Source organism: Oncorhynchus mykiss, chromosome 12 (genome assembly GCF_013265735.2).
Source record: "Oncorhynchus mykiss isolate Arlee chromosome 12, USDA_OmykA_1.1, whole genome shotgun sequence".
NCBI classification, from domain to species: domain Eukaryota; kingdom Metazoa; phylum Chordata; class Actinopteri; order Salmoniformes; family Salmonidae; genus Oncorhynchus; species Oncorhynchus mykiss.
The window spans coordinates 35,005,791-35,024,129 of NC_048576.1; the positions used below are offsets into that span (position 1 = coordinate 35,005,791).

Consider the following 18,339-nt stretch of genomic DNA (forward strand, 5'->3'; position numbering starts at 1 on the left):
GGGGCAGAACGACAGCTTTTACCTTGTCAGCTCTGGGATTCAATCTTGCAACCTTACGGTTAACTAGTCCAACGCTCTAACCACCTGCCTCTCATTGCACTCCACGAGGAGCCTGCCTGTTACGCAAATGCAGTAGAAGCCAAGGTAAGTTGCTAGCCAGCATTAAAAACGTATCTTATAAAAAAACAATCATAATCACTAGTTAACTACACATGGTTGATGATATTACTAGTTTATCTAGCGTGTCCTGCGTTGCATATAATCGATGCAACGCTGGGGGATGATTTAACAAAAGCGCCTTTGCGAAAAAAAGCACAATCGTTCCACGATTGTACCTAACCATAACCACCAATGCCTTTGTTAAAATCAATACACAGAAGCATATATTTTTAAACCTGCATATTTAGCTAAAAGAAATCCAGGTTAGCAGGCAATATTAACCAGGTGAAATTGTGTCACTTCTCTTGCATTCATTGCACGCAGAGTCAGGGTATATGCAACAGTTTGGGCCGCCTGGCTCATTGCGAACGAATTTGCCAGAATTTTACATAATTATGAGGTTGTACAACGTAACAAGAATATTTAGACTTAGGGATGTTAGATAAAATACCGAACGGTTCCATATTTCACTGAAATAAACGTTTTGTTGTTGAAATGATAGTTTCCGGATTCGACCATATTAATGACCAAAAGCTTGTATTTCATGTTATAATTAAGTCTATGATTTGATATTTGATAGAGCAGTCTGACTGAGCGATGGTAGGCAGCAGCAGGCTCGTAAGCATTCATTCAAACAGCACTTTTGTGCGTTTTTCCAGCAGCTCTTCACAAGCACAGCGCTGTTTATGACTTCAAGCCTATCAGCCTAATGGCTGGTGTAACCGATGTAAAATGGCTAGCTAGTTAGCGGGGTGCGCGCTAATAGCGTTTCAAAGGTCACTCGCTTTGAGATTTGTAGTAGTTATACCCCTTGCTCCGCAAGGGCTGCGGCTTTTGTGGAGCAATGGGTAACGCTGCTTCGAGTGTGGCTGTTGTCGATGTGTTCCTGGTTCGAGCCCAGGTAGGGGCGAGGAGAGGGACGGAAGCTATACTGTTACACTGGCAATACTATAGTGCTTATAAGAACATCCAAAGTATATGAAATGCAAATGGTATAGAGAGAAATATTCCTATAATAACTACAACCTAAAACTTCTTACCTGGGAATATTGAAGACTCGCGTTAAAAGGAACCACCAGCTTTCATATGTTCTCATGTCCTGAGCAAGGAACTTAAACATCAGCTTTCTTACATGGCACATATTGCACGAGCCTTAGTTTCTGGATTTGACCATATTAATGATCTATCATCTCGAAAACAAGACCTTTATTCTTTCAGTGAAATACGGAACCGTTCCGTATTTTATCTAACGGGTGGCATCCATCAGTCTAAATATTATTGTTACATTGCACAACCTTCAATGTTATGTCATAATTATGTAAAATTCTGGCAAATTAGTTCACAATGAGCCAGGCGGCCCAAACTGTTGCATATACCCTGACTCTGCGTGCAATGAACATAAGAGATGTGACACAATTTCATCTGGTTAATATTGCCTGCTAACCTGGATTTCTTTTAGTTAAATATGCAGGTTTAAAAATGATATACTTATATAATTATATACTGCATATTGATTTTAAGAAAGGCATTGGTGTTCATGGTTAGGTACACGTTGGAGTAACGACAGTCCTTTTTTGCAAATGCGCACTGCATCGATGATATGCAACGCAGGACACGCTAGATAAACTAGTAATATCATCAACCATGTGTAGTTAACTAGTGATTGATTAAGTTTAATGCTAACTAGCATCTTACCTTGGCTTCTTACTGCATTCGCGTAACAGGCAGGCTTCTCATGAGGCAGGTGGTTAGAGCTTTGGACTAGTTAACCGTAAGGTTGCAAGATTGAATCCGAGCTGACAAGGTAAAAATCTGTCGTTCTGCCCCTGAACAAGGCAGTTAACCCACCGTTCCAAGGCATTCATTGAAAATAAGAATGTGTCCTTAACTGACTTGCCTAGTTAAAGATTAAATAAAAGGTGTAAAAAAAATATAAAAAATAGGCAAAAATCAGCGTCCAAAATGACTGATTTCCGATTGTTATGAAAACTTGAAATCGGCCCTAATTAATCGGCCATTCAGATTAATTGGTCAACCTCTAATACGTACGTATGTATTGTATGGTGAAATGCCACTCAATTAAAAAATCTAGATGACTTTTTATGCAATATTGCCCAGCCCTCGTGCTGGTCAGAGACTCCCAGTACCATTCAGCACTCATTGCATACTGAAATTTTGCAATGAGGGGTGTGGGCCATATTACAAGATGGACGTCTTAATGCAGGTCTCCAAAGTGGAAAGGACCAATGCTGAAACGGACCCTGGAAGGATGGATTATTTCAGTGACTGACTTGTAGTCACAGCTGCTGCTCTGCTTCCCTCAGAATACTTCAGATGCCAGACAGACTCCACATACTAGAGGCCACCATGGGAGTGAGAATTTACCCCTTAAAAAGCATGGCATCACATTTTGGCTCGCTTCATGCCTGGTTGATTCATGCGCTATGGCTAGGACTTTGTTTCTTAGAAGAAGAAAAAGGTCCTATTTTACTAAACTTTTTTATTCTAAGAGAAAATCACAAGTGTTACTAGTGGGTGGTCTGTTCATAATGGACAGTTATCAAATTGTATTTGTCACATGCACCAAACACAATAGGTGCAGACCTTATTGAAATGTTTAGCTTCAAGCCCTTATTAAACAACAATGCAGTAAAGAAAAAGTGTTGAGTAAAAAAAAAAAAAAAGGGTCTATGCTACGTTCTCAAATAATCGTAAGGTATGCTTTCACCGTAAAGCATTTTAAATCTGACACCGTGGTTGGATTCACAAGAAGTTCATCTTTAAACCTATGTAAAATATGTTTTGTTTTCTGAATTTTTATGAGTATTTCTGTATTTGGCACTCTGCAATCTCACTGGATGTTGGCCAGGTGGGATGCTAGCGTCCCACATACCCTAGAGAGGTTAAAAGGCTGCTAAAATTGTAAATATCGGTATTGTTTTTGGCAAGGAAAATATTGGATATCAGCCAAAAATGTCATATCGGTGCATCCCTAGTTTAAATGTCTTACTCACATCGGCTACGGAGAGCGTGATCACACAGTCTTCCGGAACATCTGATGCTCTCATGCATGCTTCAGTGTTGCTTGCCTCGAAGCGAGCATAGAAGTGATTTAGCTCATCTGGTAGGCTCGTGTCACTGGGCAGCGCATGGCTGTGCTTCCCTTTGTAGTCTAATAGTTTTCAAGCCCTGCCACATCCGACGAACGTCGGAGCCGGTGTTGTACAATTCAATCCTAGTCCTGTATTGATCGTGTGATGGTTCGTTGGAGGGCACAGCAGGATTCCTTATAAGCTTCCGGGTTAGAGTCCCACTCCTTGAATGAGGCAGTTCTACCCTTTAGCTCAGTGCGAATGTTAACTGTAATCCATGGCCTCTGGTTGGAGTATGTACGTAGAGTTACTGTGGAGACGATGTTGTCGATGCACTTATTGATGAAGCCAATGACTGATGTGGTGTACTCCTCAATGCCATCAGAAGAATCCTGGAACATATTCCAGTCTGTGCTAGCAAAACAGTCCTGTAGCTTAGCATCTGCGTCATCTGACCACTTCTATATTGACCGAGCCACTGGTGCTTCCTGCTTTAGTTTTTGCATGCAAACAGGAATCAGGAGGATAGAATTATGGTCAGATTTGCCAAATGCAGGGAGAGCTTTGTACGCGCCTGTGTGTGGAGTAAAGGTGGTCTAGAGTTTTTTTCCCCCTCTGGTTGCACATTTATCATACAAGTAAAACGGATTTACGTTTCCCTGCATTAAAGTCTCCAGCCACCAAAAGCATCGCCTCTGGATGAGCGTTTTCCTGTTTGCTTATGGCCGTATACAGCTCGTTGACTGCAGTCTTAGTGACAGCATTGGTTTGTGGTGGTAAATAGACAGTTATGAAGACTATAGATAAACTCTTTGTAAATAGCGTGGTGTCTTTACTATCATTAAATTTAAGACTTAGTTTATCAAAGACTCTATGTAATTAGTGTTACGCGATTAAACTGATTAATCATGTAACTGTAATTAACTAGGAAGTCGGGGCACTAAGGACAATATTCCGATTAAAGTTGTAATTTCCTAAAATAACTTTTCAGATATTTTATATCTGAACAAATAGTCTGATTAATGAATTATTTATTTTACCTCACTTTAGTCTCATTCCAAACGTCATAAATTATTGGTTATCTGCACAAACCCAGTCTTCACTATGAGTCATCCATACATCAATTGTCTTAAATAATTTATTTATTACTAACTAACTAAGTAATTCACAGAAATGCATAAACAAACAAAGTCAATATGGTTACAAGAAATGTACAAGAAAGTGCCCTAGTGGGCTAAACCAGCATCGCGGCTTGTTAGACAAAAGGGAAGTGGTGGTCGACCAAGAAGTCACTACAGAGTTAATAATTATAACAATTGAAATGCTAATCCTTTACACATGAACGCTCACTCATTCGGGAACAATTGCAATCAATATATATTTACGCTCAGTGTGTAGTCTTGATCGCTGGTGAAAAGTTTGTTTCTTTTGTAGAATTATCAGTCTCTCTCCCTCTCTCTCTGTGTGTGGTTAGAGTGGATTGTTCAGTGACATTCATTAATTCGTTATAGAATGGATGTTTCAGCGGTTGTCGTTCTTCGCATTCAATGATACCGAATTCCTAGCTGCAGACTAGTAATTAATATCAAAGACTTGTTCTTATTCTGTCGCTATCGATAGTCTAAGAGTTTACCACGTGGTATGGTTAAAAGATTCAGCAATGGTCTACAACAGGGGTGTCAAACTCAAATACCCAGTGGGCCAAAATGTAAAACCTGAACAAAGTCACGGGCCAACATTGAACAAATTAACCTTTTAATATGGACCCAAACAAGTTTTGCTTTAACATTGAATATGGAACAAGCATCGCTTATTACCATACAATATATAATGTAATAGTGGAGACATGCGAAATCGAATTTCAAATGAAAAAACACAATGGCATTAATTTATTAAATAAATAAAATTTAAATAAAAATTGTATGCCTCTTTTCTATTTGCAGCCTTCTGATTTAAATACCAAAATAAACTTTTTCCACTGGCTAATAATTTTACAAATAAAATGATAATAAATCAACCAACCATTCAAGCCCATGCCTTGTAGCAAGAAAAAGTGCATAAAGAAAACGTTAATTATTGCACACTGGTCTAATCTGATGTGCCCAAGCCAGATACCTGGCATCTCTTAATGGATGCTAGTTCATCAATGTCTGGGCTCAAGCTCTGAGCTGAAGAAATCCTCAGTATCGAGCGAAGATGTTCATCAGTCAGACGTCTCCTGTGAGTTGTTTTGGTCATCTTCATCGAGGAGAAAAGTTGCTCGCATAGATAAGTGCTGCCGAACATGGAGAGCATCTGAGCAGCTTGGGTGCGGAGCTGAGGCATTGTGTCAGGGAAACTGGAAACTGTGCGGCGCCCACAGCATCATACTTTGACTTCAGCGTGTCATTGCACTGGAGTTCAATCAGCTCCATTTGGATGTTGGTTGGTGCATTTTCCACATCAACTGCGAAGGGATTACTAAGCAGTTCAAACTTGCATTTCTGGGCATCGAAGTCCGCAAATCGCCGGCTAAACTCAGCGGCGAGAACACTGAGTTTTTCAGCAAACTGTGCGCATGGGAACACGGCAGTAGAGATCTGCGCTTTTATGGATTGGCAGCAGGGAAAATGGCAAGGGTTTCCTTGCAGCATCTGATTCTCCCACAGGCACAGTTTAGTTTTGAAGGCCCTCACTGCAGCGTACATGTCTGTGATGATGCGCCCCCGCCCCTGAAGCTGCAGGTTCAGCGCATCGAGATGGCTCGAGATGTCACAGAGAAATGCCAGCTCACACAGGAACTTTTGCTCCCGGAGCTCTGCTGTATCCTTCCCTTTGGTTTCCAGGAATTGACATATTTCCTCACGCAGCTCGAAACATCTGTTCAGTACTTTTCCTCTGCTTAGCCATCTCACCTCTGTGTGATACGGCACGTCTGCGTATTCCGAACCACACTCCTCCAGAAAATATTTAAACTGGCGGTGATTTAGACCTTTGGCTCTTATAAAGTTAACTACCTGTGTTACTGTGGTCATAACATGTTCCATCTTTAGGGCTTTGGCACACAGTGCTTCCTGATGTATGATGCAGTGGTAAACAGTTAGCTCACCTTCACAGTTCTCTTCCCGCATCTTCTCCCGAACCATGCCCACCGCTGATTGTGGACTACAGGAAAAGGAGGGCCGAACACACCCTCATTCACATCAACAGGGCTGTAGTGGAACGGGTTGAGAGTGTCCACATCACCAACAAACTATCACGGTCAGAGGAAGGCCCAAAAAATTGTCAAAGACTCCATTCACCCAAGTCATAAACTGTTCTCTGTTACCGCACAGCAAGCGGTACCGGAGTGCCAAGTCTAGATCCAAAAGGATCCTTAACAAAATATGTCAAGAAGACCCCCAAGCCATAAGACTGTTGAACAATTAATCAAATGGCCACCCAGACTATTTACATTGACACCCCCCCTTTGTTTTTACACTGCTGCTACTCGCTGTTTATTATCTATGCAGCCACTTTACCCTTACCTACATGTACAACTTACCTTGACTAACCTGTACCCCCGGTCCCTGTACCCCCTGTATATAGCCTTAAATATTTTCCTAGTAAATATTTTCTTAACTTTATTTCTTGAACTGCATTGTTGGTTAAGGGCTTGTAAGTAAGCATTTCACGTTAAGGTCTACCTACACCTGTTGTATTCGGCCCATGTGGCAAATAAAATATTAGACAGGAAAATGGTTTCTCAAAGAGGTTATGATGAAAACAAACTACTCTGCACTGTAGTAGGCTACACCCCAAACCACAGTCAAACTACTGCAATCTGTACAAGACGGAGTACAAATCTGATTCTTTCTTCTCTAACCAACCTTACATAAACAATCAAATCGGATTTTGCTGAGTGATTTGTAATCCTCATACAGACTATCTGTCTCAATAATAAAACACAATCAAAAGGGTTGATTATGATATCATGCCTAATTTGTGTAACTTTCTACAAAAGACTAAGATAACATAGCCTAGCTACTCACGTATCCTAGTGGACCAAGGGAAGTCTGTCCTTGAAACTGCCTGAAAATGACATTGTAATCTTTCAAGGCAGTTCTCCAGTGCTGCTACAGATCAGGGTCTGTAAAGATGGAGTCAGTTTCCAGACCTTAAAAGACCTCACGCTACATCTAATGTCTCTCTCCCCTCTCCCCCCCCTTATCATGTTCCCTCCCCTCACGACTCGGAGACGGTCATTCATAATCACAACGTTCCAACGCCCCCAAACTTGAAATGCGCATCAATTACTTGATTCATAACGACATAAGTGCGATTGTGATGCTGTTGACAATCACCTGGGTGTGGCATCTGGAGAAAAAAGTGATACGTACCTCCTGCCCAGAGGAACACATAACTGCAGCGTTTAAAATAACTGGAAAGTCGGAGCACTAGAAAAGAGGCCCGAGTCCCCGAGTTGTAATTCCGAGTTGTGGGTGACTGACCGTTCAAATCGATTTGTCCCAGTCCGAGCCCGTTTTTTCCCCGAGTTCCCAGTTGTTTTGAACGCAGTGAAGTCGGAGATTCCGAGTACCCAGTTGTTTTGAACGCGGCAACTGTGAGTCAGCTATCTGTGATCTAGCTAGCTAGCTAACGTCAGAGGAATATAGTAACGGTCTACATTTTCAGAATTGGTAATGACACAATGACGAGGTTATCCATTGGGATAATCACGCGCCAATGTGCATGTCACTGTGTAAATAACAAGTGAAAGTAACATTAACTTAATATTTACAAAGTTGAAGATTAATGTAACGGTACGTACCTGAGACAACAAGGGCCTCATTTGGTCCAACAGTATGACAATTACCCATGTTATTTCAAAACGCGTATCCCAAACCAAGTGCGTCTGTAGCCTAAAAATCTTCTTCTATTGTATTATGTCAGTCCACAAGCACACGTTTGGCGCGTGCCGGTCCTCAAATGTACTTGCGTAACCCCTGCTTTAGTATACAGTTTTATAGACACTGTGCTGATTCAATCATACTGAACCGCGGGGCACCGGTCTATGGCGCGTGACGTATCTGTGCAAAAATGGTGAGGGAGGAGCGCCATCTCAAATGAAGGGAATGCGATGAACTTTCAACCAGTGCAAAACACGTCTACCCGGGCGCCCGAGACAGATTAATCGAATCTCCTCATTGATTATTTGTACGGCTAATCGATCCGAGAAAGAATAACAAAAGCGCCTTTAGCGCTTTCTGTTTTCCCCTTTTAAAGTGGCTTAGTCTTCGTCCGATTGTAATGCACATTTGGGCGTCAGCACATCGCCCACCACACTTCTTTATGCACATACAGACAAGTGTAGAATTTCACCAGCAGGCGACACTACACTACAATAAATGGTGATGGGGTCGGGGACTCATGGAATGAACGTGTTCCATAGTGGTTGTGGGCTGTTTATCGCTGAAGTAGGCCTACTGTGTACAGTATGTCAAGTGTTTGACCAGCAGGTTGATTTATTTTGCATCATTGTGCCTAGGAATAAGTATTACCAATTAATCACAGTTCAAACGTGTAGTGTGTTATTGTAGTTTTTACCTGCATTTTGAAGGAACCATCAACATACAATAAATGTAGCGGTCTTTATATGTACCACAGAGCAACCAAGAAATTAAGAGCGACACTACGGCTGACTTTTTAGCTCGACACCACGTATGTCTTTTGGGGCTTTTATGTTGATCTGCAATAATATTATGAAAAGACAGGACAGGAATAGATCAGTCTCCAACGCACCATCTGACAAGTTGTTCTTTCTCTCAGTGTTTTCTCGGACTGATGAGAACGGGAGCTAGGGATGTTAGTAGGTGACGTAAGCACCCAGATTAAATAAAAATACATTTAACTAAATAAAAACCGAAGATGTTAATATTATCCAGCTACTGTAGCTGCCTACGTAACATCAACAGGCAGTACTAGTAGCGCAACAATTGAAAATAGAAAACCCCAAAAAAGTTCCTGTCGATCATAGCGATCTGACTCCCACCCTTCTGTCTGAACTTGGAATATTCCTTTTCGCGGGCTTGGGCCACTGACCCTTAACCTGGATATTATGTTCTGCGTTGTGTACTATTCTAATAAGAAGTTTGATGGAATAACCATTTTAACTCTTTTACACTCACCCCTTCCTAATTTCATCAAACTTTAAGACATAAGGTATGCGTTCTTCCTCCACAGTGGTACCTTGACCAAAAGTCATCCAGAACGACAGCAAAGAGACTAGAAATACGCTGTTATACATATAACCTATGACGCTCTAATTAAGTATTTCTCATACCCTTATTGATTCTTTCTTGAGATCTATTTCTCTATTAATCTATCCTCTGGGCCTCTATATTTCACTGGGGTACTGTCACATCAACAAAAGTTGATAGGACTTGAATCAGGGCATTTAGATGCTCTCTTTTGTCAGGCTCAGCAGCAATCACTTGACTCACTGACTCTGAAAGTCTTCTGACAGGCTTCACAACTCTTCCAGTTCGAGTTCTCAAGGTGCCTTCACTGGGTCTCAGGACTGTATCTGTGAACTAAGACATCTGGCTGTTTCTGCACTCTTCCTCTCTCTGGTTACTCGTTCACTTCTTCGTAGATCTTATGCATCCAGAGCCGCTGACTGATGCATGTCTACTAATGATGCCATCTAGATTGCTCACTGACCTCTCTTTTCTACTTGTGTCATCTTCGGAAGGATCACTTGAATCATCACTAGGCATCCTTGAGGAGCTTCTTGTGCTTGAGATAACTGCTTCTCCAGAGAACATGTCCTCCCGTGGGCTTCGAGGATCAGATTCTCTCATGTTTACTCCATCTTCCAGTCCCGAAGATTTTTGGCCATTGAGAATCCAGGCAGCAGTCCTTCGATCCTCTGAATCCTCATCCATATCAAATACCAGTCTTTGGTCACCGCTGTCGGTGTGTCTTTCCATGTGATCACATGGACCGTTGAATCCCACAAGTCGGCAAGTTTTCCTTTTCCTATTTTCTTTCGGTTTGCCAAGAGAACTCAGTCTCCAATCTCCCGGGCAGTACCTTTCACTCTCTTGTTATACTGCCTTGCTGGCTTTTTCTGAGCTTCAGTGGTGTTGGCCTTGGTGATCCTACCAGCCTCTCACAGGTATTTTTGGAACGAGTCGACATACTCGTCATGAGTCAACACGTCTTCGTTTTTCAAGGAGCCGTGGACTAGCAGCCGTGGAACTCGGCCAAACAGCAAATAGAATGGCGTGAATCCTGTCATTTCGTGTGTGGTAGAGTTGTACGAGAAGGTGAGCATCTGTATCATCTGGGGCCATCTTTCTTTTGTTCTCACTGGCAACGATCGGACCATGTCACCGTTTGTGCATTTGAATCTTTCAGTCTGACCTTTGCCCATAGGATGATATGGAGTGGTATGGGACTTTTTGACTCCTGACACTTGTAGCAATCCTGCGATTAAGTGACTCTCAAAGTTTGCTCCTTTGTCTGAGTGTATCCGCTGGCGAAAACCATAGACACAAAAGAACTGGTTCCATAACTTCTGGGAAACCACTTTTGCTGGCTGATTCGGGCAAGGAAACACATGTTCCAGCTTCGTAAAATGGTCTGTGATGACGATTACATCAACGCTCTCTCCATCCCTTCCTTCTGCTGACCAGAAGTCTATGCACACCAGTTCCAATGTAGTGCTGGTCTGTAAAGATTCTAATGGTGCCCTAGCCTCTGGCTCCATTGTCTTGCCAACCACACAGCACTTACAGTAGGAGACATACTTATTCACTTCCCTGTCCATCCCAGTCCAGAAGATCCTTTGATGTACCAGATGGAGGGTTCTAGTCTGGCTTTGGTGGCCAGCTTCGTCATAGGTTCCCCTCAGAATGATGCCAACTCTGTCCTTAGATCTTCAGTAGAGGATCACGTCCTTGATTTTGAATTTATCCCAATGCTTCAGCATTCTCAAAACTTGGGCAGTCTCATGAGCTCTCTCTCTCTCCGTGAAGGTCTCCTCCTTCTCTCAACAAAGTGTGCCACTCGGGCCAGCATCTGATCTGCCTTCTGTGTTCTCCATTTCACGTCAGAAGAAAGGACTGGAAGAGTAGCCGCTCCCCCTTCATGCTGAAGGATGCTGGCAGAATACTGGGCCAATTGGAAGCTGCGCACTGGCACACTCACATCCCACTCCAGACAGGATTCCAAAACTGCTTTCACTCCTTCAGAAGAGACTTGAACTAGGATCTTGCCACCTTGGATGTTGACTGACAGTTTGAATGCTTCCTGGATGGACTCTGAAATCACATACTCTGCTCCATATTCTGGGAACTCACTTGCCTTCCTAGTTCCAATGAATGGCTGTTGACTAAGCAGGTCTGCCGGGACATTCTGAGGCCCAGGGATGTACTTCAAGTGAAAGTCAAAGGGGGCCAGTTTAGAGATCCACCGTTGCTCACAGGTGTCTAGCTTTGGTGTCATCATTATATAGGTCAGGGGGTTGTTATCTGTTAGGACTGTGAATCTATTCCCCTTCAGCCAATGGGTGAACTTATCACACACAGCCCACTTAAGAGTGAAGAACTCTAATCTGTGTGCGGGGTAATGGGACTGGGACCTCGACAGAGTCTTCAAATCAAATCAAAGTTTATTTGTGACGTTCACCGAATACAACAGGTGCAAACCTTACAGTGAAATGCTTACTTACAGGCTCGAACCAATAGGTGTCACACCCTGACCTTAGTATTCTTTGTTTTCTTTATTATTTTGGTTAGGTCAGGGTGTGACATGGGTGATATGTGTGTTTTTTGTCTCATCTAGGGTGTTTGCATTGTCTAGTTTTTTTTGGTAGATTTATGGGGTTGTTTCCATCTAGGCTGATTGAGGTAGATTGTACATGTAGTACATGTAGATATGGTTAAAGTGACTATGCATATATGATGAACAGAGAGTAGCAGTAGCGTAAAGAGGGGTTGGTGGGTAGTGGGACACAATGCTGATAGCCCGGTTAGCCAATGTGCGGGAGCACTGGTTGGTCGGCCCAATTGAGGTAGTGAATGTATACTTAAAGTGACTATGCATATATGATAAACAGAGAGTAGCAACAGCGTAAAAGAGGGGTTTGGGGGGGACACAATGCAAATAGTCCGGGTAGCCATTTGATTACCTGTTCAGAAGTCTTATGGCTTGGGGGTTAAAGCTGTTTAGAAGCCTTTTGGTCCTAGACTTGGCGCTCCGGTACCGCTTGCCATGCGGTAGAAGAGAGAACAGTCTATGGCTGGGGTCTTTGACAATTTGTAGGGCCTTCCTCTGACACCGCCTGGTGTAGAGGTACTGGATGGCAGGCAGCTTAGCCCCAGTGATGTACTGGGCCGTACGCACTACCCTCTGTCGTGCCTTGTGGTCGGAGGCAAAGCAGTTGCCGTATCAGGCAGTGATGCAACCAGGATGCCAGTAGAACGCTACTTACCCCAATGCATAGTGCCAACTGTAAAGTTTGGTGGAGGAGTAATAATAGTTGGGGCTGTTTTTCATGTTTCGGGCTAGAGATCAGTGTGGAAGAACTTTACTGGCCTACACAGAGCCCTTACCTCAACCCCATCGAACACCTGAATTGGAATGCCAACTGCGAGCCAGGCCTAACCGCCCAACATCAGTGCCCGACCCCACTAACGCTCTTGTGACTGAATGGAAACAACACCCTGCAGAAATGTTCCAACATCTAGTTAATTGCCATCCCAGAAGAGCGGAAGCTGTTATAGAAAAGGTGGAACAACTCCATATTAATGCCCATGATTGTGGAATGGGATGTTCAACGAGCAGGTGTCCACATACTTTTGGTCATGTAGTGTATATACTGTATACAGAGTATATAGATATATAATAAATAGACAGGTCTGCGACTCTTGGAAAAGAGTGCTAGCCCCTTTTGCACGGTCTCTGTTTTACAGTTGTTGCTTTTTTCTTGGAGAAGTCGCATGACTAAACAGAGTGTTCCTTACTACACTCTGTTTTCCATGGTCCTATGCTTCTTATAGGATTTTTGGGATGGCGAGAAGTTTCATCGTTGTTAAGGTCCTTTAGCCGATTTCTCTGCCTATCAAAGCCCCAACAGTGATACAGTTTGTCCATAACTGTTGTGTCATCTCTAAGGGAGTCTCGTCCTTACTCCCAGTCGCTAAGCCTTTAGCTCGTCCTGGGTTGTGGCTATTGTGCTTATGATCCTTTCACAGCAGCTACTGGCCGTTGAAAAGTGTGGAGAGGTAATATTCCTCCATCTTTTGCTTTACTACTGCCCTTGGTGTCCCTAAGCGTATGTGTGGTCTACCAGCTGCTGTTAGATTCTGCCGCCTATTCATTTTTTTTTTTTTTAGGTTAATGTATCTAACCACATCTTTGACCTGGATGGGCTTTTTTCCCATTGTAGCACCTTGGAGCTTATAGTTTTTCGCCGACTGTAAGGTTGTGCGCTACTGGCAAGAAGATAGGTGCAGGGGATAACTTCCGGCGCCGACAGAGATGGCCGCCTCGCTTTGCGTTCCCAGGAAACTATGCAGTTTTTTGTTTTTTTACGTGTTATTTCTTACATTGGTACCCCAGGTCATCTTAGGTTTCATTACATACAGTCGAGAAGAACTACTGAACATAAGAGCAGCGTCAACTCACCATCAGTACAACCAAGAATATGACTTTCGCGAAGCGGATCCTGTGTTCTGCCTTTCACCCAGGACAACGGAATGGATCCCAGCCGGCGACCCAAAAAAACGACTTCGTAAAAGGGGGAAACGGAGCGGTCTTCTGGTCAGACTCCGGAAACGGGCACATCGTGCACCACTCCCTAGCATTCTTCTCCAATGTCCAGTCTCTTAACAACAAGGTTGATGAAATCCGAGCAAGGGTAGCATTCCAGAGGGACATCAGAGACTGTAACGTTCTTTGCTTCACGGAAACATGGCTCACTGGAGAGACGCTGTCGGAGTCTGTGCAGCCAGCTGGTTTCTCCACGCATCGCGCCAACAGAAACAAACATCTTTCTGGTAAGAAGAGGGGCGGGGGCATAAGCTTCATGGTTAACGTGACGTGGTGTGGCCACAACAACATACAGGAACTCAAGTCCTTCTGTTCACCTGATTTAGAATTCCTCACAATCAAATGTCGACCGCATTATCTACCAAGGGAATTCTCTTCGATTATAATCACAGCCGTATATATTCCCCCCCAAGCAGACACATCGATGGCTCTGAACAAACTTTATTTGACTCTTTGCAAACTGGAATCCATATATCCGGAGGCTGCATTCATTGTAGCTGGGGATTTTAACAAGGCTAATCTGAAAACAAGACTCCCTAAATTTTATCAGCATATCGATTGCGCAACCAGGGCTGGAAAAACCTTGGATCATTGCTATTCTAACTTCCGCGACGCATATAAGGCCCTGCCCCGCTCTCCTTTCGGAAAAGCTGATCACGACTCCATTTTGTTGATCCCTGCCTACAGACAGAAACTAAAACAAGAAGCTCCCGCGCTGAGGTCTGTTCAACGCTGGTCCGACCAATCTGATTCCACACTCCAAGACTGCTTCCATCACATGGACTGGGATATGTTTCGTATTGCGTCAGACAACAACATTGACGAATACGCTGATTCGGTGAGCGAGTTCATTAGAACGTGCGTTGAAGATGTCGTTCCCATAGCAACGATTAAAACATTCCCAAACCAGAAACCGTGGATTGATGGCAGCATTCGGGTGAAACTGAAAGCGCAAATCACTGCTTTTAATCAGGGCAAGGTGACCGGAAACATGACCGAATACAAACAGTGTAACTATTCCCTCCGCAAGGCAATCAAACAAGCTAAGCGTCAGTATAGAGACAAAGTAGAATCTCAATTCAACGGCTCAGACACAAGAGGTATGTGGCAGGGTCTACAGTCAATCACGGATTACAAAAAGAAAACCAGCCCCGTCACGGACCAGGATGTCTTGCTCCCAGGCAGACTAAATAACTTTTTTGCCCGCTTTGAGGACAATACAGTGCCACTGACACGGCCTGCAACTAAAACATGCGGACTCTCCTTCACTGCAGCCGACGTGAGGAAAACATTTAAACGTGTCAACCCTCGCAAGGCTGCAGGCCCAGACGGCATCCCCAGCCGCGCCCTCAGAGCATGCGCAGACCAGCTGGCTGGTGTGGTTACGGACATATTCAATCAATCCCTATCCCAGTCTGTTGTTCCCACATGCTTCAAGAGGGCCAACATTGTTCCTGTTCCCAAGAAAGCTAAGGTAAATGATCTAAACGACTACCGCCCCGTAGCACTCACTTCCGTCATCATGAAGTGCTTTGAGAGACTAGTCAAGGACCATATCACCTCCACCCTACCTGACACCCTAGACCCACTCCAATTTGCTTACCGCCCAAATAGGTCCACAGACGATGCAATCTCAACCACACTGCCCTAACCCATCTGGACAAGAGGAATACCTATGTGAGAATGCTGTTCATCGACTACAGACCCTGGGTCTCGACCCCGCCCTGTGCAACTGGGTACTGGACTTCCAGCTGTTGAGGGTAGGCAACAACATCTCCACCCCGCTGATCCTCAACACTGGGGCCCCACAAGGGTGCGTTCTGAGCCCTCTCCTGTACTCCCTGCTCACCCACGACTGCGTGGCCACGCACGCCTCCAACTCAATCATCAAGTTTGCGGATGACACAACAGTGGTAGGCTTGATTACCAACAACGACGAGACGGCCTACAGGGAGGAGGTGAGGGCCCTCGGAGTGTGGTGTCAGGAAAATAACCTCACACTCAACGTCAAGATGGAGATGATTGTGGACTTCAGGAAACAGCAGAGGGAACACCCCCCTATCCACATTGATGGAACAGTAGTGGAGAGGGTAGTAAGTTTTAAGTTCCTCGGCGTACACATCACAGACAAACTGAATTGGTCCACCCACACAGACAGCATCGTGAAGAAGGTGCAGCAGCGCCTCTTCAACCTCAGGAGGCTGAAGAAATTCGGCTTGTCACCAAAAGCACTCACAAACTTCTACAGATGCACAATCGAAGGCATCCTGTCGGGCTGTATCACCGCCTGGTACGGCAACTGCTCCGCCCACAACCGTAAGGCTCTCCAGAGGGTAGTGAGGTCTGCACAACGCATCACCGGGGGCAAACTACCTGCCCTCCAGGACACCTACACCACCCGATGTCACAGGAAGGCCATAAAGATCATCAAGGACAACAACCACCCGAGCCACTGCCTGTTCACCCCGCTATCATCCAGAAGGCGAGGTCAGTACAGGTGCATCAAAGCTGAGACCGAGAGACTGAAAAACAGCTTCTATCTCAAGGCCATCAGACTGTTAAACAGCCACCACTAGCACATTGAGTGGCTGCTGCCAACACACTGACTCAACTCCAGCCACTTTAATAATGGGAATTGATGGGAAATGATGTAAAATATATCACTAGCCACTTTAAACAATGCTACCTAATATAATGTTTACATACCCTACATTATTCATCTCATATGTATATGTATATACTGTACTCTATCATCTACTGCATCTTTATGTAATATATGTATCACTAGCCACTTTAACTATGCCACTTTGTTTACATACTCATCTCATATGTATATACTGCACTCAATACCATCTACTGTATCTTGCCTATGCCGCTCTGTACCATCACTCATTCATATATCTTTATGTACATATTCTTTATCCCCTTACACTTGTGTCTATAAGGTAGTAGTTTTGGAATTGTTAGCTAGATTACTTGTTGGTTATTACTGCATTGTCGGAACTAGAAGCACACTCTACCTGTCTCCAACAGACGCATTTGAGAATCCCCATTGTGAGATATCTAACTCATAAGATCAGAGAACCGGGGTTACGCAAGTAACCTTCTATAACCTTAATTTTGGTTGTAAACATATAACATAAGTTATATGTACAGTGCATTCGTAGAGTATTCAGACCCTTTGAGTTTTTCCGCATTTTGTTACGTTACAGACATATTTAACAATCCTCATAAATCCACACACTACACCCCATAAAAACAAAGCAAAAACAGGTTTTCAAATATAACATAAGTATTCAGTCTCTTTACTTAGTACCTTGTTGAAGCACCTCTGGCAGCGATTACAGCCTCGATACTTCTTGGGGATTACGCTACAAGCTGGGCTCACCGGTATTTGGGGAGTTTCTCCCATTCTCCTCTGCAGATCCTCTCAAGCGCTGTCAGGTTGGATGGGGAGCGATGCTGCACAGCTATTTTCAGATCTCTCCTGATGTTGGATTGGCTTCAAGTCCAGGCTGGCTGGACCACTGAAGGATATTCAGAGGCGTGTCCCAAAGCCAATCCAAGATGGCGTAGCAGTCAGACGTCTTTTGTCTTGTCGTGTCCCGTGTATTTATCTTTATATATTTCTTTTTACTTCGCATATATTTTTCTTAACCCCAAATTCAACATACTCTCCTGCAATCCGCCTCACCCAATGTGGTATAGATCTGCTATTTTCTTTACTTTAGAACCGGATCCCCCAACAGAAGCTAGCCAGCTAACTAGCTACTAGCTAGTAGTCAGCTAGCCACTGTTAGTGGTCATCAGCTAACCTTTAGCCAGTACAACTCCTGCCAGTCTGCACAGCGTGATTCAACCCAGAGCTTATCGGACTCCTTTTCTCCATATCTCTGGATTCCTACCGCAAGCTCTGAACCTCTTCGCCTGGATGATCGCAGCTAGCTAGCTGCTATCCTGATTGGCTTCTCCTGGCTAATGTCCCTGTTCTGAAGCAAGCACCAATTAGCCTGGAGCTAGCCTATGCTAAACCATCTCCCGGCTAGCTGAAGAGGTCCATCAGCCACTCCTTGGGCTACAATACCTATTTTGCCAATTTGCCTTGACCCCTTTTATTGCCGATACGGAGCCCCGCTGATCCATCATGACTGGAAAACCGACGTAATCCACCCGAGGGGTTTTCAACAGGCCCCTCCATCACGACGTCCCCTGAATGCCCATCTGCTAGCCTGCAAGCCGTGGCCCGCTAGCTGTCTAGAGCATACCGGACTGTTAGCTGAAGTGGTCCATC

General features: G+C 44.1%; 1 protein-coding gene across 5 annotated transcripts in view; it reads right to left on the minus strand.

Annotated features, from left to right (window-relative positions):
• Positions 1–8,483, minus strand: part of LOC110537504 (flotillin-2a) — a 35,128-nt gene extending 26,645 nt beyond the window's left edge. Inside the window, exon 1 of one of the 5 annotated variants that reach the window (XM_021623596.2) lies at positions 8,041–8,483. In XM_021623596.2, coding sequence (XP_021479271.1) covers positions 8,041–8,089 — 49 coding nt within the window. In that variant the 5' untranslated portion in view covers positions 8,090–8,483. Of the gene's footprint in view, positions 1–6,339; positions 6,387–7,261; positions 7,353–8,040 lie in introns of those variants that run through there. The other 4 variants (XM_021623595.2, XM_021623598.2, XM_036937469.1 and 1 more) reach the window with 4 other exon arrangements.
• Positions 8,484–18,339: the final 9,856 nt, after the last annotated feature.